Raw genomic sequence first — 27355 nt, forward strand, 5'->3', positions numbered from 1 at the left:
CCTATTCCTGTTCAGAGGACATTAGGTATGAGAAAAGAACATCAGGAGAAATAATGTTGCAAAGGTTCGTCACAAACCTGGCCAAAGCTTACATCAGCCAGTCATGTGGGTTTTAAGCTCCATTTCTCAGTAAGAAATGGATTTGTCCTTGTAAGTGCTACAAGATCTGGCACCTACTTCTGAGATGTGAAGGCACTTTTTTTTTTTTTTTAAAGCAGTAGAAGCTCTGGACAACCTGGGAGTTTAAGTATAACTTCTGGACACGCAGCACAGTATCTGTGACTGCGACCCTCCCAAAGAGGCATTTCCCGGTTTCCTGAGGGTGGTCAGGAGGAGATGGGAGGACAGGAAAATGTGTCAAGACAGAAGACATGAGGCCATGGAAAATGCTAGAGCACTTATGCACAGACGTCTTTGAGCAAGCAACTATGGCTGCTTGGAACCACAGAGCCTTTACCTGGGGGTGCTTGGGGTGGGAGCCTCCACCCAGGAGTGAATGTGTGCAGGACATGCATAGGGAATTCAAGGGGGAACTTGGGAGCTTTTCATGACTGAAATGGACATGAAGTATGCGTTCTAAGTTGCTCTTTGCGACCCTATGGCCCATAGCCCGCCAGGCTCCTCTGTTCATGGGATTTCCTGGCAAGAATACTGGAGTGGGTTGCCATGCCCTCCTCTGGGGGATCTTCTGGACCCAGGGATTTAACTTGTGTCTCTTAAGTCTCCTGCAATGGTAGGCAGGCTCTTTACCACTAGCGTTATCTGGGAAGCCCATGGACATGGAGAAGCCCATTTAAATCAGATACTGGAAGGAAATTTCCTTCTGCCTCTTACTCTCTCACATCCCCAGATTTCTTCTCAGGGACTAGATCTTACTTCCACCCTTGTAGAAAAGAAGAAAATAAAAATCACCACCACTCCTTAAGTGCTCATAGTAACCATGGCTAACATTATTTGGTGTCATATGCATTTTGCACCATGCTAGGAGTGTACAGGCCTTATCTCATCAATATTCACAGTGACCCTGTAAGATGGGTGCTATAATTATTAACCCTATTTTACAGGGGAGAGAAGAGAGGTTACTGTACACCTGAAACTAACACAACATTGTAAATCAACTGTATTCCAATAAAAACTATAATTACAAAAAGGTAAACAGAGGTTAAGTAATTTGCTCAAAATTACCCAGACAGTAAACGATAAATCCAGAATTTAAACCAAGGTAATAGAATCTATCTGTTTAACTCAGAGGTATATCAAAGGGCAGGGTGGTATGAGCCATTCACCTTGAGTATGGACAATGTGGGTGGGAGGGCTGCACTCTCTGTAGAGAATTAAAATATAAGAAGAAAACTGGTTAAAAGGTTTATCTGATTTTATTATCACAGGCATTGGCAATTTGTTGGTGGTAAATCTCCCCTCCAGGGCACATAGAAGGTCGCAATTACTAGGCACGTTTACAGATCTCAAATTCCATTTAAACACTCCTATCACACCTTGTACCTCTCCTTTAAGTTCTCATAATGAGTATATTGGTTATATGAACAATTATTTCTTTATTCTCTGACTTTGTCATTGGGCCAACAACTCCAGGGGGGTAGAACTATGTATACAGGTCATACTGAAGCACAGAGATTAGCTTGCTAGTGATGCTCACCCAGTAAATATTTGCTGAATGAATGGATGGTGAATAAATGGTCAACCTAAAATGCCACTGGCTTCCCAGGTGGCTCAGTGGTAAAGAATCTTCTTGCCAATGCAGGAGATATAAGAAATGTGGGTTCAGTCCTTAGGTCAGAAGATCCCCTAAAGGAGGAAATGGCAGCCCACTCCAGTATTCTTGCCAGGAGAATCCCATGGACAGAAGAAGCTGGACAGAAGAACCATGGACTATAGCCCATGGGGTCGCAAAGAATTGGACATGACTGTCTGAGCAGAAAATGCCACCTCCTCCAGGAAGTTTTCCTTAAGGAATGAAGGACTCAGCTTTTCAGAGTAAAGTGGAGTGAGTGATGTTGGAAGAAGCTGTGTTGATGGACTGGGCCCCTCTTACCTTCATGGTAGCCCAGGAAGTTCTCTGCCAGGTGCGATGAGCGTGGGTCTTAGTGTAGCTTTGAGTTTTGAACCCCAACATTTCTCCTTATAGAATCACCCTTCCCAGGAAGAGAAGACACCCTTTTTGAGACTGATGTTTGAGAACTACTAGTGACTGGATCTAAGGCCAGAAACTACTTATACTGAGACACAGATTTTGGATTATCTTTAGAACTGCTGAATCTTTGATCAGAATCTAGATATTTTAAAAAAACCAAACCCAGTATGTTCCTTAGACAAATCTACTTCTGCATGTTTCTCAGGTGCTAGATACATGCAACTCTGCAGACAACTCTATGACGTGGGATGTAGTTTTTACTCCAAAACGGGAGCACATTGGTTTATAAGTTCACTAAAACCAAGACACATTTTGCTAAAGCACTAGAGTCGGCATCCCCACAGGCCATTTCAAGCCTGTTTGTTAAATGAGACTGTAATTCTTTATAAATCGTTCTACATATCATGCTGTATCATGTCCTCTTTTTCATCCTTTAAAATATATATATATATATATATTTTTCCACCAAAAATAAAATGATGCTCCAGGCAGCCTTTCTGAGTGGTCTACCTATAAGAGAAGAGTTCCCAGGTCTCCTCTGACAGGTGGGTCACAGCAAAGTCAGTCCTTGTGTTGGGACACTCAGGAGGGAGGCTGTGTGAACTGTACCAGGAGGGGCACACCAGGGGCACAGACACTCTGGGGTCACAGCTGGCCAGTGGCAGGAACCATTGGAATGGCTCAGCATTTCACATGGAGTCAGGCAGAGCTGAGGTCAGATGAAGATTCTCCTGACCCCAAAATTCTGCCATGATATCTTTGAAAATTTCTATGATGTTGGAGGAAGGGCCTTCATAAGTAAGGTCCCCAGGGGACAGGTGACACCAAAAGCTTGCTTATCTCCATGGCTCACTACCTGGAGTTTTGATCCTACAAGAGTTTAATTAGGACAGTATCTCCAGAGGACAAATGTCTGCCTTTTCATTGTGTTTAATAAGAAGGGGTTAGTGAAACAGTCCATATGCTGGAAGGTATCTTTGTTATATCAATATGATGGAGATGCCTAGAGCAAATCCTAGAGGGGTGGTAACAAGAAAGAGAAGTGAGGACAGAGGAGGCTAGATGTACTCTGTAGCCCTTGATGTCCTAAGAAGTATGAGAGAATCAGATCCCAAGGAGAGTGAGCTTTAGAAGTAATTTTTCTTTTTGTCCCAATAATCTTCGTTTCCTTTTCCCTTGTCCTGCTTCTCCCCTCCCTCTCTTCTTTTCTCCTTTTTTCCTTTCTTCCACCTCCTTTCTTTCCTCCCTCCCTTTATATACATTTATTGAACACCTACTATGTGACAATCCCTGTTTTAGGCTCTGGCAGTTACTGGTAAACAAAATCAGCATAGATTTGAATCAGTTCTAATGAGGTGGATGAAACTGGAGCCTATTATACAGAGTGAAGTAAGTCAGAAAGAAAAATACCAATACAGTATACTAACGCATATATATGGAATTTAGAAAGATGGTAATGATGACCCTATATGCGAGACAGCAAAAGAGACACAGATGTAAAGAACAGTCTTTTGGACTCTGTGGGAGAAGGCGAGGGTGGGATGATTTGAGAGAATAGCACTGAAACAAGTATATTATCATATGTGAAACAGATCGCTAGCACCGGTTTGATGCATGAGGCAGGGTGCTCAGGGCTGGTGCACTGGGATGACCCAGAGGGATGGGATGGGGAGGGAGGTGGGAGGGGGGTTCAGGATGGGGAACACTTGTACACCCATGGCGGATCCATGTCAATGTATGGCAAAAACCACTACAATATTGTAAAGTAATTAGCCTCCAACTAAAATAAATAAATTAAAAAAAAATCAGCATAGTTCTCACCCTTGATAGACTTATCAGAAACAAATAGTAAACAAATATCCTCAAAAATATCTATACTAATTCATTTCACTTGTGGAACGGAAGTACTGGGCTACAGGATATCATGTGAAGAACACTAGTTTAGATTGGGGGTGTTGGGAAATACTTTTCTCAGGAAGTGACATTTAAACTCATGACGGAAGGAACAGGAGGACCTAGGTCACAGGAAAAAGGTCTGTGTGTTGGGGGAGGGGCGGCATTACAGCCAAAGGAATAAATGAAATAATAACAATGATGACAGTGATGACAACGATAGAGAAAGCAATATTGAGCAGTTACGTGCCAGTCACTATACTAAATACCTGATAACTATTTATTCATTTAATCTTTACATCAACTTTCTGAGACAATCACCATTAGTGTCCCCATTTTGCAGATAAGGAAAATGAGGCACAAAGCTGTGAAGTAGCTTGCCTAACCCAGGTCACACAGCTAGAAGGTAGACACCTGGCTAAAACTCAGGTGACGTGGTTGCAGGAAAGGAAGACCTGGAGAGGGAGATGATGGAAAGGCGGTGGGCTGAGCAGCAGCAAAAACAGGGGTGGAGGTGCACTCAGAGGCCATCCCCAAGTGAGACTGTACTTTCCAGTGGGAGAGCAGCCCGGAGCGCCAGATCAGTGGGAGAATTCTACCATCGTAGTCCCGGAGGAAGAAGAAGCTGTTTGCATGAAATAACCAGCTAAATAACTAGCCACCTCGCTGAACTTCTTAACACCACCTTCCCTTCAGCTCTTTCGCTCTGTCTCCACAGTTCTCTCGGATATGCTGCGCCCCACCCCCGCCTTTCTTTCTTTGAGAACAAGGTGGAGGACACAGTAACAGGAACCGGCTCCCCCCCAAACCGGCCCCAGCCCTCCCCGACCCCCCGCCCGACCCTGCTGTTTGCCAAGCCCAGGCAGACTCTGGCATCCCTCCATCTTCTCGGAGGCGCCCTTTCTTCCCTCGGATCAGAAGCATCCTCCTCGGTGCCTGTGTGCTGAGAGAGAGCAGCTGCCGGTATCTAGAACAACTCCCAGCTGTTCTCCCAACTTTTCTCAAGTGTTTCTCAGCGTCAATGCCTCTGCTTAGTGAAAAGAGGAAGGGGGGCGGTAAACAGAGGAGCAAAAGAGAGGCCTAATTTTAGCTGTAGCCAAAAGGACTTTCCCTTAAATACACTGTGATCTCAAAATACTTAGCTAAGCCCATATGGATGAGGCAGGGAGAGGATTTAAAGAGCTACAGAAGAAAGATTCAAAGGCCAATAGGGACAGCCCCTGCCTTCCTTTATGACTGGCGGGGAGAGGAAAGGGATAAAAGCAGACTGGGTCTTTACTCTGTGCCAGGCTATGTGCTGGGTCCCATGAGTGCATCAACTCAGTCATTCATCTCCTCCACGCGGGTAATGGTGCAGAGACTAGGTCCCCTCATTTTACAGATGAGGAAGCTGAGATCTGGTCAAATGGAAGTTGCTCTCTCCAAGATGGCAAAGTGAACCCGAGAGCCAGGATTTAAACCTGGGTCTGTCTGATTCCACCGTGTCTAGCAAGAAGATGTCGAACTGAAGCCAGATGGGGCACTGGGTAAATGGGTTAAGCGGAGATTCAGGGCAGTCTCTGAGCAAGAATCCCGAGGATGCTGGCTCTCAGAATGCCATGAGGCATCCTTGTGAGAACTGGCATGAATTGCTCTGGGCCTCAACTTTTTCCAATCCTGAAATCCCTCCCAGCCCGCCCAAGATGGGCTGGAGGAATGACCAGGCTGTCACTAACCATTTAAAGTAGATAAATCATTTGGTGAATGCCCCCCATCCCTGATTCTAGCAAAAAAGATCTGCACTTTCCACAATCAAAGAAGATGCACTGTTGGGCAAAGGCATCTGAACTGGATAATCCGCACACCCCACCCCCACCCCCATCCCCACCCCCGCCTTCTCAAAGTCATGGTGGAATCTGGGCGCCTTCAGAAAACGGGCCACCTGGTAGGACTCATCACGTCAACTTCCTTCATCTCAGTTCATGCTTAAAAGGCCTCTTCACTGGGAAGCTCCCCAGTGAGGTTTTCCACGCACATCTGGAGATTTCCCACAATAGGCCTTTGAAGCGGCCTGAAGTATTCCGGGAAGTCCGCCTCACTGGGCTGAGGTTTAAAGAGCAGAAGCCCACATTTATTTTTCTTTCCCGCCTTCTTTGACAAAACTCCCCCCAGTGGTTTGTGGGCATTTGCAAAGCAGCCCTGATTTGCAGCTCACTACTTCGAGGGCTGCAGTCTTAAAGGAAAACGACAATGAAGCAAATTCAAAGGGAGCAATTGGCACCAGAAAGATCTATTTACGTGTTTGGCTCCTCCACCAGGCTCTGAGTCTTGCTTTAGTCATCTTTGCAGTAGGAGGAAAATGGACTCTGGACTCAAAGGGACTTGCTCCATGGCTCAGCATCGGTGACATTCTGTCAAGTCACTTAAACTCTCTGATCTGTAAAACGAATTAATGGTGCCTGCTTTGTGTGGCGCACTAAATGTTACATGAGTTGTGGTGAGAAAATCACTTTACACGTTGTCCTACATGAACTTTAATAGGTCCATGCTGGTTCCCCTGCCAGTATCACCCTCCCTTATATGGGCTAGAAGTGACTCTTTTTTTACAACTCAGCTCACGTGGTGGTTTCCTCCTCTGGCAATGTTTTACCTCCATATTGCTTAGGCTAGTTTAGGTAGGTGTCTTCCATGCTTCAATACCTACCTGTTTCCTAATTCATAGTTTATTGTTATTTCCATTTACAGTATGTCTACCATGCCCCCTACTACCACTGTAACGGCTGTACACACACGGGAACTTTCTTTTTCATTGCTGTGTCTCCATACCAAGCACAGTGCCTAGTATACTGATATGCCCAGTGAATATCAACTGATTAATCAATGTATCCAACAAATATTTATTAAGCAGCTACTTTGAGTCAGGTACTATTTCAGCTATTAAAAATATACTAGTGAATAAAACAGACACAGTCCTTGCTTTCATAAATTTATATTCTTGTAGGAGAATCAGAAAATACACTAAGGAAATATATGGAGCGACTTCCTTTTATAGCTCCAGTGTGTAAAGAAGTTAGAAGTCATTACTCCCATTCCTATAATAAGAAAAGAGCTAACAAATGGAAAATTACTAACAGCTCTCAGATTGTTTCTGCCTGCAACGTAGGAGACCCTGGTCCAATTCCTGGGTCAGGAAGATCCACTGCAAAAGGGATAGGCTACCCACTCCAGTATTCTTGGGCTTCTCTTGTGGCTCAGCTGGTAAAGAATCCGCCTGTGATGTGGGAGACCTGGGTTTAATCCCTGGGAAGATCCCCTGGAGAAGGGAATGGCTACCCAGTCCAGTATTCTGGCCTAGAGAATTCCATGGAGAGTCTGTGGGGTCACAAAGAGTCAGACATGACTGAGCGACTTTCACTTCCACTCAGGTTGTTTGGAGAAATGAGGTTGTGGGGCAAACCACCAGCCTGAGTTCTGGAGAGACAGGAGAATTCCAAAGAGTTGCAGGTGAGATCTCCTTACCTAGAGTGGAATCCACTGGAGTCACAAACTGGTAGAAACATTTAAGTGATAATTTTGATGAAGTGCTGGGGGCTGAGTGTGTATTAGCCCGAGACTGAGAAATTTTAGGGGCTATAGTTTTAGGGGGAGGACCACACATTCATGAGTTTTACCTCTGAGAACCCTACCAGGTACTCACTGTAAAGAAGCAAGAATGATCCCCCACTGGTTCCAGCAGGAGTGAAAAAGGAGAAACACTCTGAAATATGCCAGAGAGTTCTTTATAACAAAGGTCTACTTTCAAGGATAAAAGGCTTAACCAAAGCCTCATCGTATCCAGGGGAGGGAGATCTTTTGAACTCTAGCCCCTTCTAACCTCCCTTTCTCACTTAACAAGCGAGGTAAAAAGGTAAGAAACCTTTGTGGAGGTCACAACCCAAGGACACAGGCTCAAGATTAAATCAAAAGATTCTACAGTGCTTTCCCTTTCCCACCCCTTAAAACCACACTAACAGTGCTCCAGTAAAATAATAGTGGATTATAGCTGAAAGATGCAGGCTCTGTTTATGCAGGAGTTCCTGGCAGAGCCCTAAGACAGAGAAACAATTTAAGCCTATAGCAAACAAAGACAGAAAGAAGAAAAAAAGCAAGAAAAAAAAAATAATAAAAGGCAGAAATCAATGAAACAACACAGGAAAACAATAGAGAAAACCAATGAAACTAAAATCTGGTTCTTTGAAAAGATCAATTAAATAGATGAACCTTTAACCAGGTTAACCAAGATAGAGGACACAAAATACTAACATCAGATATTAAAGAGAGATCATGATTACTGATCCCACGGACATTGATCAGATAAAAAAAAAGAATCTATGAGCAACTCTATGCCCACAAATTTTATAACTTAGATGAAACAGACTATTAAGTGAAAGATTCAAACTTCAAAAAAGTCCACAAAGCACGAGGCTCATATGGTTTTACTAGTGAATCCTACCAAACACTTAAAAATAAATTATACCAGTTCTTCACTATTTCCTCCAAAAAAAAGAGGAGCAGAGGAAAGACATTCTGACTCATTCTGAGGCCAGCATTACTCTACTACCAAAAATCGGATAAAGACATTTCAAGAAAGGAAATCCAAAAACAAATACATGTCATGAATATATATGCAAAATCTTTAATATTATCAATATATTAGCATATCAAATTAAACAATGTATAAAAAGAAATATACACCACAACCAAATAGAAATTATTCCGGTTATACAAGACTGGTTCAACACTCAAAATTCAATCAGTGTAATTCACCACATCAACAGGTTAAAGAATAATAATCATATTAATAGATGCAGAAAAGACATTTGATAAACTTTAACACTTACTCATGATTAAAAACTCTCAGCAAACTTGGAAAATATGGGAACATATCCAATTTGATAAAGAACATCTACCAAAACCTCTACGGCTAACATCATACTTAATGAGAAAAAACTGAATGTTTTTTCTTTTAAAACTAGGAACAAGGCAAGGATGTCCATTCTTATTCAAGACTGTATTGGTCTTAGATGGTACAATAAGACAAGAAAAGGAAACAAAAAGCATACAGATTGGGAAGGAAGAAATAAAGCTGTCTTCATTCTCAGATGACATAACTATATATGTGGAAAACTCCAAATAATAATAAAAACGAACAAACAAAACACCTTTTTGAACTAATAAAAGAGCACAGTAAAGTCACAGGACATAAGGTAATATACAATTATGTCCCACCAGTTGCTAGCAATGAAATACTGGAATTTGAAGTTAAAATAATTTATATTAGCATACTACAAAACCTAAAATATTTTGGCATAAGCTTAACATAAAATATACAGAATCTATCTATGGAAAAGTACATAACTCTAATGAAAGAAATTAAAGAAGATCTAAGTAAATGGACAGATATTCTGTATTCATGGATTATAAGATTCAATATTGTTAAGATGACAAATTTTCCCAACTTGATCAGTAGATTCAACACAGTCCCAATTGAACACTCAGAAAGCTATTTTGTAAGTATCAACAAAATGATTCTAAGATTTATATGGAAAGGCAAAAGACTTAGATTAGTCAACATAATAGTAAAGAAGAAGAACAAAGTCAGACTTCATGACTCACTATGTGAAGTGAAAGTCGCTCAGTCATGTCTGACTCTGTGACCCCATGGACTGGGGCCTGTCAGGCTCCTCTGTCCATGGAATTCTCCAGGCAAGAACATTGGAGTGGGTAGCTGTTCCCTTCTCCAGGGGATCTTCCCAACCCAGGGATCAAACCCAGGTCTCCCACATTGAAGGCAGATTTTTTTACCATCTGAGCCACCAGGAAGTCCAAGAATACTAGAGTGGATAGTCTATCCCTTCTCCAGGGGATCTTCCTGACCCAGGAATAGAACTGGAGTCTCTGAACTGCAGGCAGATTCTTTACTGGCTGAGCTACCAGGGGAAGCCCGTGACTTACTATACAGCTATAATAATCACAATAGTGTGGTACTGGTGAAAGAAAAGGAAAACAGATCAATGAAGTAAGTCCTTAAATAGGCCCACACAAACACAATTAGCTGGTCTTTGACAAAGGAGCAAAGTCAATTCACAGGATAAAGGGTAGTCTTTTCAATAAATGATGCTGAAACAACTGGACACACACATGCAAAAAAAAATAATAAAATAATCTATGCACTGACATTATACCTCCCACAAAACCTAACTTAAAATGGTTCATAAATCTAAAGGTAAAATGTACAACCATAAAAGTTCTAGGACATAACACAGGAGAAAATTAAGGTGGCCTTGGGTTTAACAATAAGTTTTTAGATACAACATCAAAAGAACAATCCACAAAAGAAAAAATCGATTAGCTGGATCATTAAAATTTAAAAACTGCTCTGTGATAGACAATTTCAAGGGAATGAATAGACTAGCCACAGACTTGGAGAACATATATTTGAGAATTTGTATCCAAAATATACAAAGAATACTTAAAATTCAACAATAACAAAAGAAGCAACCCAGTAAAAATATGACTAAAAGATATGAACTTAACCAAAGAAGATAGGCTGATAATCATATGACAAATCATACAGCAAACAATCATATGAAAAGATGCTCAACATCATTTTCCACTAGCGAATTAAAAATTAAAACAATAATGATATATCACTACAAACCTATATATCACTACAAAATAGCCCAAATCCACACAACTGGCAGTATCAAACTTTCACATAAATGGTGAGCAACAGGAACGCTCAATCTTTACTGGTGGAACTGCAAAATAGTACAGCTACTTTGGAAGACAGTTTGCTCTTTTATAACAAATGTGAATATAGTCTTATTGTAAAACCTAGCAATTGTATTCCTACCCATTTGAAAACTAAAGCCCATACAAAAACCTACATGCAAATATTTATTCATAGTCACCAAAAACTGGAGACAACCAGGATGTCCTTCAGTAGGTAAGTGAATAAACAAACTGGTATATCTGTACCATCTACACCAAATGAATATTATTACACAATAAAAAGAAATGAACTACCAAGCCTCAATAAGACATGGATGCATCTTAAATGCATATTACCAAGTGAGAGAAATGAGTCGGAAAAGGTTGCATATTCATGATTCCAATTATGTGACATTCTGGAATGTAACTGTGTATACACAACATTATGCATTTGTCAAAACCACCGAATGTTACAGCATAAAGAGTGAACCATAAGATATAAAAATTCAAAAAATAATTTCAGAGATGAGGGGAATCCTATGATGGAATACAGTAGGTGTCATGCAATCTAACTGTAATACAATGTATGATATGAGACAGTCTCACTGGAGGTCGTGGGAGATTAAGGTGCTGATCTAAGTAATTTTGGAAATGAGTAGAGTTTGTAAAACTAAAGGCAAAAGAAACTGTACATAAACACTGTACTCTAGTTGATAAAGCTATACTCCATAAGAGTCTGGCTTAATAGTTCTGATATTTCCATACAGGTACACTGGAATTGAATAATTAAAAAATGATGGTGAATGGTGGGAGCCAGGTTTCTCACTATTTGAGTGAGAGTTTACAAATAAGCAAAAGGGGAAGGTTAGAATGATTCATGTGGTAACAGACTACAGTTGTAGACATCAGTATAAACTAATGTGTAGCTTAATGTAGACAGAGATGATTATATATAGAAATACTTACAGAGATGGGTATATACACAGATTAGGATATGCACATATATTTCCTTTCACTGTCAGCTGGCCTCCCTAGAAGCAAAAACAGCTCAGTAGCAGTGAGCACACTTGATGCCCAGATTTTGGTTTCTAATATCATTCTCTAATAAAAACAATCAGAGTTCCTTGGAGAAGTGGCTGATTCCAGATCTGGGGCAAGAAATAGAAAAGATGAGCCTGGAACGTCTTGTAAGGCCCTAAATTAAAGAAGTAATTAAAAAAATACATACAGAATTATGAGGTTATATCAGAGAGATAAAGAAGGCAATTAAGGAGCTTGCAATGGTCAAAAGTGGAAGAACTGGGAAACAGAGTAAGTAGTATTGGATTATAACCCAAAATATACCATAGATATCTATGAGCCCAAACTATCATAAAGAAATTATTGAGTAAATAAAGAAAGTATGAATGAATAAGGAGAGGAATCTCCTACACAGAAGAATTCTAAGTCTATGTAAATATTCCACCCTTAAGGAAATAGAGCATAATTTCCATGCTGTTAAGTGTGGGATCCACATAGTGACTTCCTCCCAAAGAGAACAGCATATAAAGTATGCTGTTAACAGCATATAAAGTAGAAAAAGAGTAATTTTACAGTCGAGAAACCTGGCCTACACTACCTCAGCCAGGTGATCAAAGTCAGCACCAACACTGATAAGTCATGTTGACAGTATGTATCCTTGATGTGATGTGATGAGAATGGTACTTCATCTTTGTGGTCCTCCTCCCCCAAACTTACAACCACAGTCTAATCATAAGACAAGCATCAGACAAATGCCAACTGAACATTCTATAAAACTCCTCCAAACTGTCAGGGTCATCAAAAACCAGAGAAGCCTAAGGACACATGATGTTTAAGTGTAATCTAATATACTGGATGGGATCCTGGAACAAGTAAAGGACATTATGTTAAAGTTAAGGAAATCTAAATAAAGTATGGATTTTAATAATAACCTATCAATACTGGTTAACTAATTGCAACAAATATACTATACTAATGTAAGATGCTAATAATAAGGGACACTGGGCATGGGGTTTATGCCCAGTTTATGAAAACTCTATATTTTTACAGAGATATAATTACATAATTTTATATAATTTTCTATAAATACATTGTTCTGAGAAAGAGTTTATTAAAATAATATATGAATAAGTACACATATACATACATTATGTTAGGTGGTGTTGAGTACTAGGGAAACAAAATCAAGCAGGATAAGGGGATGAAGAATTCTCTACAGGAGTAGAGAAGGCAGTTTGTACAGGGCAGAAAGAATGGCATCTCTGATACAACGATGGCATCACTGACTCAATGGACATGGGTTTGGGTGGACTCTGGGATTTGGTGATGGACAGGGAGGCCTGGTGTGCTGTGGTTCATGGGGTTGCAGAGAGTCGGACACAACTGAGCGACTGAACTGAACTGATACAACGATATTTGAGCATAGATCTGAAAGGGATGAGAGGATGATCCATGCAACTATCTAAGGAAGAGGATTCTACGCAGAGGGAACTGTATGTCTGAAAGCCTGGAGGTGGAAGTGTGCTTAGTATATGGACAGAGAGTGAAGGGGCCAGGGCAGATATGCAACCTGGGAAAGGGGCAAAGAGCCAGGGATGAAGTCAGAAAAGGACTGGGTGCCAGGTGGGCAGGCCTTGTAGGCCACAGTGAGGATCAAATAAATGAATCAATAAATGAGATGAATGGAAACTGTTCATTTTGAAATTTATTTTAGGTACTCCAGTCTTTCAAAAAAGTTTAAATAAAGAGACATCCTTTGTAATACACCTCCCTCCCCCAAGCCTATGCAAATATTTTATCATAAGAACACAAAATCTCTCAGCCATTAATTGCTCTAACAAGACCCTCTAGACCCACCAAAGCAGTCTAAGCCATGCCATCTCCTCCCTGAAACTAAATTTCAGTCTAGTTTCTAGACAGGCAAAGTGAAATGAAGGCTCAAGGCCAACTTTTCACATAATTCAATTAAAAAACAAAAAACTGCATATGCCTGAAATCTTTAGATAATGGAAAGAAAAGTAGATTTTCCTCTCTTCGTTATTAGAGCAATTGGCTCAAATTCTCATTTCATTTTGGACATGTAGGCACAACCCAGAGTCTGTAATTAGTTTCAAACCACCAACGTAGAAACAGAATAAAACCTCAACTAACTGAAGGAACTTTTTTTCCCTTGACATACTTGGCTTTCAATGGCTAGAGGCATAAGGCATTGATCCAAAAAGCAAGCTTATGACTGAGACTGATTTAAAAAACAAAACAAAATAACTTGCAAAGTATGCCTTGAGTGAGTCCAATATAAGCTCCTTACCTACTACCTTTTCCCTCTCTAACTCCAGTCCCACATAAGGAGAGAAGTTATCCTTCAGGATGACAAAATCCCCAATCATTGGAGGACAGCCCCCCAGGCTCATCACTAGCATGCTAAGATAGGCACAGAACTTTCACCTCTTTCAGAGATTTGTACCAATAGGCTGAAATAAAAATTACTTTTATTTGAACTTCCTTTTTATCAGAAAGGTACATAAACAAAAGCATTCAATTGCATGAATATGAGAATAGAGTGTGAATCTCTCAATAGTGGTGACTTGATCTCAGAGTATCTTGGTTTATTTATGGTTATACTCAATCACTGGACATGTCTTTGGAGAAGTCAATCTTTCTGAACCTCGGTTTCTTCATCTGTAAAATGACAATTCTAATGTCTGCCTGAAAAGCTCTTATCAAGATGAAATGTAAGTTCATTTGTATATATATTTATTTTAAAGAAACTTATTTACAAAACAGAAACAGACTCACAGATTTAAAGAATGAATTTATGGTTGCCAGTGGGGAAAGGTGGAAAGAGGGATAAATTGGGAGTTTGGGATTGATGTGGACACACTGCTATGTTAACTCATATATGTGGAGTCTAAAAATATAGTACAGACGAACATATTTCCAGGGTGGATATAGAGATGCAGATATAGAGAATGGACATGTAGTCACAGGGAGGCAAGGGGAGCGGGGGATGAGTTGGGAGATTAGACTTGACAGATAGCTAGTGGGCACCTGCTATAAAGAACAGGAAGCTCAGCTTGGTGCTCTGTGATGACATAGGTGGGTGGGATGGGGGTGGGATTGGAGCGAGGTCCAAGAGGGAGGGGATATATGTATATATACAGCTGATTCATTTCACTGTACAGCAGAAACTAACACATTGTAAAGCAATTATATTCCTATAAAAATAAATTTAAAAATGAGATAAGACAAACAAAGTGAAAGTGTTAATCGCTCAGTTGTGTCTGAATCTTTGTGACCCCACTGACTGTAACCCGCCAGGTTCCTCTGTCCCTGGAATTCTCCAAGCAAGAATACTGGACTGGGTAACCATTCCCTTCTCCAGGGGATTGTCCTGACCCAGAGATTGAAAGATAAACAAGGACCTACTGTAAAAATATTAATAAATAAAAAATACATGCTTTATAAGGTTAAAAAATAAATTAAAAAAATAAATATATACATAAAAATAGATAAAATGATATATGTCTCTACAAATGCCTAGAATAGGGTATCGCCTATAAAGTGATTAACATGCATTGCTTCCTCTCATAAACTTACATCCTATATTTGCACCTGGCATAGATTTGGCAAAGAGTAGCCTCCTGATAAATGTCCGTTGAGTAAATAACTGAGTGAACTATCTCCAGGGAGTCTTGAATGATACTTATATAATGATACTTAATATAATGCTGATCATAACTACCACTCATTGAGAACTTACTGCTGGTCAGGTAGTGTGACACGTGCTCGCATACATCATTTAACCAAAGTCTCACGACTACCGCGTAAGACAGACCTTTTCCCCCCCACTTTACAAATGAAGAACAGAGTTAAAGCAGTTTTCCTGGGATGACACAGCTAGCAAGCAGCAGAAATGGGTTTTGAACCCATATGCTTCTAATTTCATAGGCCATGACTTAACTGCTATAGCATTGTGGGTAGAATTTAAACGCACGTTAAAAAAAAAAACAAACAACAAACAAACAACAATGAAAGAATTTTTGACTACTTTTGTTAAAGACTCTACTAGTGTGAATAAGTCTTTGCTGCTCCCAGAATAGCCTCATCTAGTTGGACTGGCAGCTACTGGGCCAGGAACAGGTGGGACTGGTAACACCGTCAGGGACCAGCCCTTGAGAAAGTGGCTGAACAAGCTGTCCAGCCGTTTCCAGGATCCAGTACAAATCTGAAGGGGATGCCGCTCATATGGGCTGGCACTGGAGGGGGGAAGCTGGGTGCTAGAGTCTTACCTTGAACAAAGAGGTAAAAGTGTCCCGGGGCAAAAACAAATTATTCAGAGGAGGGGAACTGGAGGTATGTTATTGGGCACAAGTGCTACAGGATGGGGAAGCCAGAACCAAGGGCAATGGTATGGCCAGGAGCCAGGAGGTGGCAGGGGTGGGGGTAGGGGGAGGGTCTGCGCAGAGGGTACAGTGAAATGTTCTAGACAGGCTGTGAGAAGTACCAGGCTGTGGCAAGGAGTCTTCTCAGTGGGAGGTCCCTGACCCTGTGGTGTAGAGGCAGGGCTGTCAGTGTGTAGGTTATGGGGTGGGATGTGTGTGTATGGGTGCTCAGCGCTCAGTCATATCTGACTCTTTGTGACTCCAAGGACTGTTGCCGCCAGGCTCCTCTATCCATGTTTGCTTGTTTTTTTTTTTCAGGGAAGAATACTGGAGTGGGTTGCCATTTCCTCCTCCAGGGGACCTTCCTGACCCAGGAACCGAACCTGTGTCTCCTGCATTGGAACGCAGGTTCTTTATCACCGAGCCACATGGAAGCCCTGATGGGGTGGGATAGAACAGCCTTAACCCCAGAACCGTCCCTGAGGTACATGCGCCTCAGAGACTGTGTGAAAATGACCAAGAACAAGGACTCTGGTGCCCAACTGCCTGGGTTCAAAGCTTAGTTTCTCTATTTACCAGCTGCGTGACCACAGCCATATTACTTAACCTCTCTGTGCCTCAGTCTCCCCATCTATCCAAAGGGGATGAGAATGCTCCCTATCTCATGGGGTTTTTATGAAGATTAAATATATAGAGAGAAATGGCTAGAAGAGAACATGAAAAGCGCTGGTTCCAGCAGTATTTACATATTATCTATTGTTATTATTACCACCTTCAAAAGTTGATGAGAAAACACATAAGATGCTGTCCAACTCCAACAGCATAAAATCCCTCCTCTTTCCCTCTTCCTTTACACAGTGCAACTTTAGCAGTAGAGCCAGGACTTGAACCTAAATCTTCAGGCTCCAAGTCCTATGCTCCTCAGGCATGGCTGTCTAGCAGAAAGGTCTAAGCAGTGTGGGTCTTGGCCCTCCAACTGCATATACATGCCCTTCTCTTCTTGCTAAATCCTCTTCAGTCATCCCAACCCTAAACTCTTACATCTCAATCCAAGGAGGGCTTACAACTGCATATCACAATTGTGGGTTCATATTTCCTCCTCCTACCTGATGAGAGAGTCAATTCCTAGGAAGGTTCATAAGAAGTCCAGGGTCCCCAAAGAGGAGATAGGGGGTTGGAATTCTCAAGGAGGAGGAAAGGACAAATGTCTTTTTTTTTTTTCTCTCCATTCCTTAGTCTTAGTCACACAAAACTTTTTTTTTTTCTTTAAGCCAAGAACTGATGATTACACAACAAACAACTCAGCTTAAACTTTGTACTAAGGATTGTATAACAACAATGTATTCTGCTTGAGGACAGTTTCTCCTTCCTGAAAATCTGACTGATCCTGATATTTTAGAATGTATATTATGGGAGTGGGTCTGGTAAAATCTTTCTATTGTTAAGTTCTAGTCCTGTTATTTTAAACTGAGGAAGTTCAGTTCAGTTCAGTTCACTCAGTCCTGTCCAACTCTTTGCAACCCCATGGACTGCAGCACATAAGGCCTCCCTGCCCATCACTGACTCCTGGAGTTTACTCAAACTCATGTCCATCCAGTCAGTGGTGCTATCCAACCATCTCATCCTCTGTCGTCCCCTTCTCCTCCTGCTTTCAATCTTTCCCACCATCAGGCTCTTTTCCAATGAGTCATTTTTTCCCATTAGGTGGCCAAAGTATTGGAGTTTCAGCTTCAACATAAGTCCTTCCAATGAATGTTTAGGATCAGTTTCCTTTAGGATTGACTGGTATGAGTCCCTTGCAATCCAAGGGACTCTCAAGAGTCTCCTCCAACATCACAGTTCAAAAGCATCAATTCTTTGGCACTCAGGTTTCTTTATGGTCCAACTCTCACATACATACATGACCACTGGAAAAACCATCGCTTTGACTAGATGGACTTTTGCTGGCAAAGTAATGTTTCTGCTTTTTAATATGCTGTCTAGGTTGGTCATAGCTTTTCTTCCAAGGAGCAAGCATCTTTTAATTTCATGGCTGCAATCATCATCTGCAGTGATTTTGGAGCCCCCCAAAATAAAGTCTCACTGTTTCCATTGTTTCCCCATCTATTTGCCATGAAGTGATGGGACCGGATGCCATGATCTTAGTTATCTCAATGTTGAGTTTTAACCCAACTTTTTCACTCTCTTCTTTCACTTTCATCAAGAGGCTCTTAAGTTTTTCTTCACTTTCTGCCATAAGGGTGGTGTCATCTGCATAACTGAGGTTATCGATATTTCTCCTGGCAATCTTGATTCCAGCTTGTGCTTCATCCAGCCCAGCATTTCTCATGATGTACTCTGCATATAAGTTAAATAAGCAGGATGACAATATACAGCCTTGATATATTCCTTTTCCAATTTGGAACCAGTCTGTTGTTCCATGTCCAGTTCTAACTGTTGCTTCCTGATCTGCATACAGGTTTAACAGGAGGCAGGGAAGGTTGTCTGGTACTCCCATCTCTTGAAGAATTTTCCAGTTTGTTGTGATCCACACAGTCCAAGGCTTTGGCATAGTCAATAAAGCAAAAGTAGTTTTTCTGGAACTCTCTCACTTTTTCAATGATCCCAGATGTTGGCAATTTGATCTCTGGTTCCTCTGTCTTTTCTAAATTCAGCTTGAACATTTGGAAGTTCATGGTTCATGTACTGTTGAAGTGTGGCTTGGAGAATTTTGAGAATTACTTTGCTAGCCTGTGAGATGAGTGCAATTGTGCGGTCGTTTGAGCATTCTTTGGCATTGCCTTTCTTTGGGATTGGAGTGAAAACTGACCTTTTCCAGCCCTGGAGCCACTGCTGAGTTTTCCAAATTTGGTGACATATTGAGTGCATCACTTTCACAGCATCATCTTTTAGGATTTGAAATAGCTCAACCAGAATTCCATCACCTCCACTAGCTTTGTTCATAGTGATGCTTCCTAAGGCCCACTTGACTTCACATTCCAGGATGTCTGGCTCTAGCTGATTGATCGCACCATCATGGTTATCTGGGTCATGAAGATCTTTTTTGTATAGTTCTGTGTATTCTTGCCACCTCTTCTTAATATCTTCTGCTTCTGTTAGGTACATACCATTTCTGTCTTTTATTGTGCCCATCTTTGCATGAAATGTTCCCTTGGTATCTCTAATTTTCTTGAAGAGATTTCTAGTCTTTCCCATTCTATTGTTTTCCTCTATTTCTTTGCATCGATCACTGAGGAAGGCTTTCTTATCTCTCCTTGCTATTCTTTGGAAGTGTGCATTCAAATGGGTATATCTTTCCTTTTCTCCTTTGCCTTTTGCTTCTCTTTTCTCAGCTATTTGTAAGGCCTCCTCAGACAGCCATTTTGCCTTTTTGCATTTCTTTTTCTTGGGGATGGTCTTGATCCCTGCCTCCTGTACAATGTCACGAACCTCTGTCCATAGTTCTTCAGGCACTCTGTCTATCACATCTAATGCCTTGAATCTATTTGTCACTTCCTCTGTATAATCCTTAGGGATTTGATTTAGGTCTTAGCTGAATGGTCTAGTGGTTTTCCCTACTTTCTTCAATTTAAGTCTGAATTTGGCAATAAGGAGTTCATGATCTGAGCCACAGTCAGCTCATGGTCTTGTTTTTGCTGACTGTATAGAGCTTCTCCATCTTTGGCTGCAAAGAATATAATCGATCTGATTCTGGTATTGATCATCTGGTGATGTCCATGTGTAGCGTCTTCTCTTGTGTTGTTGGAAGAGGGTGTTTGCTATGTCCAGTGCATTCTCTTGGCAAAGCTCTGTTAGATTTTGCCCTGCTTCATTCTGTACTCCGAGGCCAAATTTGCCTGTTACTCCAGGTATCTCTTGACTTCCTACTTTTGTATTCCAGTCCCCTATAATGAAAAGGACATCATTTTTGGGTGTTAGTTCTAGAAGGTTTTGTAGGTCTTCATCCTTTATTTTAATCCTGTTATCTTAAAATGTAAACTGTGGGAGTGGGTCTGGTAAAATTTTTACAACCTTGAGACATTCTTTTGATTTACTGTAATAACCAATTAAAAATTATATAACTCCCTTGCATAGGTTTGCGACGGGGGCACTCTCCATCTCCCTTCTGATGTCTATGTTAGAAGCTTTCTGTCCTTTTCCACTTTAATAAAACTCTCCTACACAAAAGCTCCTGAGTGACCAAGCCTGGTCCCTGGTGCCGAAGCTAAATCTTCTTTGTAGATTACGAATACGACACCGTTTACCATAAGCTATCACTGACTTGCCCAGCTCCCACCCAGCTTGACTTTGTTGGCAGAGTAGTTTCCTCATTATGGCATCTCCATCTCCAAAGCATTCCATGGCTCCCTACTGTCTGTGATGGGAGGAATCATAGTGGTCCAGGTGTAGAGCCTCTAATTTCTGGTGTTCTCCATCTGAGTCCATGGGCAACCAATAGTAGATTACAGGATCAGAGCAAGTGAGGACAATTTTACCAGTAAAGCCTAAGAGTATACTGTATGGACATATCTGAAACCCCAACTGAAAGCACATGCATCCACAGAAGAAGTGAACAGCACAAAAGCCCTGTGCTGTTGAACTAGGCATGTGGAATATTTCTGATTTTCCCATTAATATTTGATTGCTGCAGTGTAAGCCTCAATGTTCTCATCTGCAAGATAGGACAATACTAATTGTGCATCATGGACGGGTTGTTAGGTTTAAAGGAGAGTATGTATCTAGAGTGCATGGGTCAGCAAAGTGACCCAGTGAAGGTAACCCTTCGCCAAAGTGTCACCATAATTAGCACTATTATTATTCTAAAGCCCTCTCTCAGCCTTCAAAGTCCTGTACAATCTGTTCTTACTCTATTTACTCATTCACAGCGTTGTTTGATGGATTGAGATAATGGGTATAAAATCGCCCAGAAGTCTGCTGAATTGAAAACACACTTTGGTAGAAGAGAAAGATAAGGCAATTGGAATTAATAGTAACCTGCAAGGGGAGGCAGAAGGAAAAAGAGAACCATGGAGGAATGCAAAGGATTGCTAAGGCAACAGATGTCAGGCATCTCCTCTGTGTCAGGCACTGCACTAAACAATTCATATTTATTACATGTAGGATACTGGTGAAAACCACAAATTCTGGATCAGGCCACTGGGTTCCACTCCTAGTTCTATCTGTCAGTAACTGAATGACCTCCGTTAAGCTATTTAAAATACCTACGGTTTATTTTCTTCATCTTTCAGTTGGGATGATTTACAGCAAGGGTTGACCAATTTGTTTCTGTAGAAAGCCAGATAACAAATACTTCAGGTTTGGTTGGACATACAGTTTCTGTTGCAACTACTCAACCCTGGAGCTATAGCATGAAAGTAGCCACAGAGTAGACATGAACAGATGTGCATAACTATGTTCCAATAAAACATTATTTGCACAAATAAGCAGTGGGCAAGAACTGCCCATGGTGAGTAGTTTGCAACCTCTAATACACACTTTACCTTATAGGGTCTCTAGAGGATTGAAGAGAATACAGTCATGCTTTTATTTATTTTTTCATTTTTTAAAAACTTTTTATTTTTTTTAATTAATTTATTTTAATTGGAGGCTAATTACTTTACAATATTGTAGCAGTTTTTGCCATACATTGACATGAATCAGCCATGGGTGTACATGTGTTCCCCATCCTGAACTTCCCTCCCACCTCCCTCCCCATCCCATCCTTCAGGGTCATCCCAGTGCACCAGCCCTGAGCACCCTGTCTCATGCATTGAACCTGGGCTGGTGATCTGTTTCACATATGATAATATAACATACATGTTCAGTTCATGCTTTTAGAACAGTGCCTTACACACTGAAATTGCTCAATAAATGTTCACTGTTGTTATGATAATGAACCCATGGAAGAGGTGTTAGGATGGTCTTTCCTCGGGAAAGAAATTAAATCTCAGAAATAATCAGGTAACTTCTTCAAGATCTGATACTGTCTAATAGCAGAAGAGTCAGACTCAGAGCAGAGGCTGGTTGGTCTTTAGAGTCTATAATTTTTCCACTGTAATTTTGTCAACTTCACAGATCTTATCAGAACCAAGACCTTATTTCACAGACCTGAAGAGAACCTGTAACTCTGATCCTTTATCTACAAGTGTTCTGGGACTTGACTCAAAAGCTGGTGATACCCAGAACGATGAAATCAGGACTGGGATCCAAATGAGCACTGTAGGCAAGCCCTTGTCTTTATTTCCCTTGAGTCTTGATCTAAGTCAGTGGGGAACAGGTGTGGAATTCATGTTCACCCCCCTTTTGGGTGCTCACAGTCTTAGCCTTTGCTGGCTTTGGCGCTGGTTTCCTATGACACTGATGGATCAACTGCCTTTGGGGAGCCCTAATTAAGTGCACAAATAGGGCAGCTTTCCCAAAGCTCACATTAGTTCTGCTGTGGAATGCCAGAATTTTCTACCATGGAAAAATGCTTTATGCCCTGACTCTTAACAAACCCAGCAAGTTCAAATGCATTTCTGGGGAGGGGGTGGGGGACAAGAATCCCAAGCTGTTATGTGAGAAGGCAAGGAAAGAAAGGGCTTTTCTTGAAAGGGGGGAAGAAAAGGGCATCCAGAAATGTCACCAAAATGCCCTGCAAACTCTCCAGCTTGCCTTGAGCTGTTCTTTGTCTGAAGAACTTGAAAGTGATTTATGTCTCTCTTTCCTTGGGTCAACGATCGGCTTCTTAAACCTGAGACTCTGAAGCAGGTATTGACAAAGATTTCTTTCCATATGGATAAAAAGAAATACACATGGGATAAAAAGAAAAAGTAATCCCAATTAAGTGGCACAGACTTTGTACATTTCAAAACGGTACACCTCTGCGACGTCTTATTTCTCTTTTCCCTCCTCGTCCCCTTCCTCCTCCCTCTCACTTCTCACCCCAAAGCCCAGTCTGCCAATGTCTATTCTAGGGAAAGCCTCTCTGGTTCTGTAACTGAGAAGAGGCCATAATGGTTGGTTTTGAGCATGTGGGCTTAGCACTAATCAGCTGTCTGCTTTATGTCTAATGCCACATCTTTGGGAGTAAAACTATTTAGGCTACAGACCCCAAAAGGCACTGTGTGTTGTCTATATCCAGAGTTTAGTGGACCACTGTGTTGATGTATTTTCCCGCATCAAAGGATAGAAAGCGGGTTGGCCTTTGACTTAATGCTCCTACGAAACAACACAATGGTGGGAGCTGCTGAGCTGGGAGTCACAGAGATTTACCACCACAAGGGGATCTTCCAGGCTCCAGGCTGTCACCCAGCCCAGGCCTCTGGCAGGACAGATGCAACCCTTCAACTGCCCAGAAGTGGTTCCTGCTCAGGGAAACAGTAGCCTCTCTGTGGCTTGCTGCCTCAGAAGAGATGAAAGTGAAAGTCACTCAGTCGCGTCCGACTCTTTGCAACCCCATGGACTATACAGTCCATGGAATTCTCCAGGCCAGAATACTGGAGTGGGTAGCTGTTCCCTTCTCCAGGGGATCTTCCCAACCAAGGGATTGAACCCAGGTCTCCTGCATTGCAGGCAGATGCTTTTCCAGCTGAGCCACCAGGGAAGCCCCAGGAGAGATGAAGCGGCCTTTAATAAAGGAAGCCATAGTTTATTAACCTGATAAACTCTCTTTTGAGTCCTGGACGATTTAATGATCAATTATTAATAATTAGACTAGGACATCAGACATAAGCTAGGTTTGTCGTGGGTGTGTTATTACTTTCCATTTTACTTCTGTGGAGCTCTTGATGGTTGGGAAATTTAGAGAAATGATCTCTAGGGTCACAGAAAACTGAAAGTTTCAGACTTTGAATTTTGATTTTGATGCCCTTATTCTGTGTTGCCTCTTCTCACAGATTCCACCAGACTTTAGACTTCACAAAAGCAAAGACGTACCTAGAAAGTACTGAAATAATATAATTACTAAAGCTATGCCATTCTGATTCCGGCAGCTGGGGAAGAAGCTCCATTCCTAACAATCAGGAAGGGCTATCTTCTTGGAAGCCCCAGCTCAGAAGTTCCCAATCTCTGGACCAATATAATCTCCAAACATTTTGGAGATCTACAAAGAATTGTCAGCTTCTTATTTTGCTTTGCCATTTGTGCTCAGACTGTCAGTGCTCAGTTGTGTCTGACTTTTTGCAACCCCACGGACTGTAGCCCGCCAGGCTCCTCTGTCCACGGGATTTCCCAGGCAAGAATATTGGAGTGGGTAGCCATATCCTTCTCAAGGGGATCTTCCTGACCCAGGGATTGAACCCATGTCTTCACTCTCCTGCACTGGCAGGTGGATTCTTTACCATTAGCACCACATGGGAAGCCCATATAAGCACCTTAAAAGAAAAAACAAATAACCAAAAACCTACTCAACTTTTACTCTGGCCATCATGTCCTAATGAAAACGAGTTTTAAATGGGCAGGAAATCCAAACAAGAGGGCTTAACAAATACGTATAGCTGATTCACTTTGCTGTACAGAGAAACTAACACAATGTTATAAGGCAACTATACTCCAATAAAAGTCAAGTAAAAAGTAAATCCATATACCACCAAAATATAAACAAATAAATCCAAGAAAAAAAAGATTTTAACACTAAAGGGGAGGAAAACAGCTATCATAATCTCAGAATATTGGGAAATCATTTAAATCGTTCACATACAGTTTTGGTAAAACCTTGACAGATTGCCCTCACTTTTTCATTTCCCCTCTACTAGTGACATTCTGTTAAAGAGCTGCAATAAGGATCAACTTTATGGGAATGTCACCTGTGCAGTTGCCCAAGGCCCTGTGCCAGGAAGGGCTCAAGCTTGGGGTACTGTGGTTTGCAGTCCCTGTTTGGAAATTTTTGATTTTATCTTTGAATGTGTGCTTTGCGGATGAAGGCTGATGGAACAATGGAACATGTGCTGGGCGAGTGGGGGAAGACTTGCTACTGCCTTTCCCTTTCTAGGATCAGTTCTTGGCTATGTGCTCCTTGACTTTGGGCACTTTGGGCCCATTTTCCCACTGCTGACCACGTACCCCTCACGGCGGCATGGGGAGGGGGGAGTACAGGGGCAAGCACAGGCGTGGGGAGAGCCAGGCCAAGCCATGAGCCTGCCTGTGGCATCTCAGGGCCAGACAAGCAGTGCCTCTCCCGCCCTATGCCCCGCTGCCATGGAGTGTTGTGTAGACACCTGGGAAGCTGGAAACCCTTGGGGGTGGCCTGTCAGCCAGCTGCACATGCCCCTCATCAGTTTCTTGACTTGCAACAAGTTCTGTTAAGGTTAGATTTTATCTGCAATGGATTAGCCTGTGCTAGAAAATGAAATTCACATTTTAAGGATGAATGAAAGGGTCTTTAATGACTTCTGCTTACCTGACAGTGACCCATTCTTGATGGGTCAATTGGAGTAATTGTGAGGAGCAGAGAGTGGGATCAAGAAATTAACCGTCACCATTAAAACCAAGGGCTTCCCAGGTGACACTAGTGGTAAAGAACCTGCCTACCAATGCAGGAGACATAAGAGATAGGGGTTCAATCCTTGGGTTGGGAAGATCCCCTGGAGGAGGGCATGGAAACCCACTCCAGTATTCTTGCCTGGAGAATCTTATGGACAGAGGAGCCTGGTGGGCTACTGTCCATAGGGTTGCAAAGAGTCCGACACAAAGCGACTTAGCATGCACGCATGTTATTGAGAGACCCTGGCTGCTAAAGAGCCTTACACTCCCCTTCTTGTAAGTAGACTCTTTGAGCAACGGCTTCAATACCCAGATATCCTTGTGGAAGGCACATTTCCCCAGGGGCTAAGCACCTGCCTGTTGGGAGTCATTTCCTGCTTGGCCTGGATTGAGTGCTAACTGTCATCCTCACCATCCTTCACGGGTGGGTGGCTCTTCACAGTTTAGAAAGTACACACTAATCTCATTTTCTCTAGCCTGGTGAACTTGAAAGAGCTTATACTTTGGAATTTTGCACCAATCTAGGTTCAGGTCCCAACTCTCTCACTTTCTAGCTGTGTGGCTTCTTGTTCCTCATTTGTAAGTGGAAATGATAGTATCTACCTACCCCACATAGCCTAAATTGAAGATTAAATGGGGTTATATAATCCAGCCATATTATCAGACAATCAATCAGCATCCAACCCTTTCTTCTTCCTGGCCTTCCCCCGGAGATGAGAAATGATGCTTGGGGAGGCCTTGTCTCATCTGGGAAACCCACCCAACAGGTGCTGAGCCAGGCATCCTCCCGGTCTGGGCACCGATCCATTGTTCAAGAGGTTGCTCTGCCACAACAGGAATAAGCCCTGGACAGGGGAGCAGCAATGAACCCTAGAAACCCGAGAAGCTGCTTCTCAAGGATCTAGATTTGGGCCCACAGAACTAGTTTTGACAAGTGAGAGGAAACACTGAAATGTGGGGACAGACATGGAGGGGAAGGTAGAATTCATCAAGGAGAAGCACAACCTCCTTCCTACCTCTCCTATCTTTCAGCTCTGCCCTTTGAAGAGGCTGGTGGGAACTTTGTGACTGTGTTGGGAAGGCTCAGGAGGGCAGCATGAGATGGGTTTTAGACTAAGAATCAGGAAGACCTGATTCTAGTCTCAGATTTTCTCTCTATAACCTTGGGAATGTCACTTCCCACTTGGGAAACAAATGTCTCCATCTATTAAATGCATTAGACGAGATGACATAAGTCAATTTTATCTTTGATACTTTGTTTTTAATTAGAGAAAGGATAGCTATAAAAACACCTTCTATAACCAGCAAGGGCAGGCCCACTGAACCAGGATGGACCTTTTCAAAGCTGTGGCTTTAGGAAGACCTGGCCCTAGTCCAGGATGCTGGTTTCTTGGGCAGGACATTTGGTGAGACTTCACAATGATTGGTCATCTGATGATTCTTGCATCTCTACTCACACCCAGGGCACCTCATGCAAATGGGCTGTGACTGACTTGGTGAACAGTAACAGATTCAGACATTTCCATGTGAAGCGTTTTGACAGTCATTCCAAACAGAAGGAGTACAGTGGGCTGCTCTGACGAGAATTCTGGGGAGTACTATTTATGGCTGTGTTTTGGTTTACCCTTGGCCTAGTACACAGGGTACAGTTGAAAATGGCCCCTGCTGAAAACACTTCCTTGTCTTTCGGGGCAAAATTTCCAAATTTTTACATGCAGCCTGTCAGCTCTAGACC

The 27355-nt window shown here is 41.9% G+C and overlaps 1 protein-coding gene across 17 annotated transcripts in view; it reads right to left on the reverse strand.

The window, feature by feature from the left end:
- FGGY (FGGY carbohydrate kinase domain containing) overlaps nt 1–27355 on the reverse strand; it is a 486984-nt gene that overhangs the window by 29535 nt on the left and 430094 nt on the right. For 2 of the 17 annotated variants that reach the window (XM_081486681.1, XM_081486692.1), the window contains one exon: nt 17492–20063. The exons of the other annotated variants lie outside the window; for them this stretch is intronic. In XM_081486681.1, coding sequence (XP_081342807.1) covers nt 19798–20063 — 266 coding nt within the window. In that variant the 3' untranslated portion in view covers nt 17492–19797. Of the gene's footprint in view, nt 1–17491; nt 20064–27355 lie in introns of those variants that run through there. 17 annotated transcript variants of the gene reach the window in all.

This window comes from Giraffa tippelskirchi, chromosome 5 (genome assembly GCF_054371585.1).
Source record: "Giraffa tippelskirchi isolate mGirTip1 chromosome 5, T2T-mGirTip1v1.2.pri, whole genome shotgun sequence".
NCBI classification, from domain to species: Eukaryota; Metazoa; Chordata; class Mammalia; order Artiodactyla; family Giraffidae; genus Giraffa; species Giraffa tippelskirchi.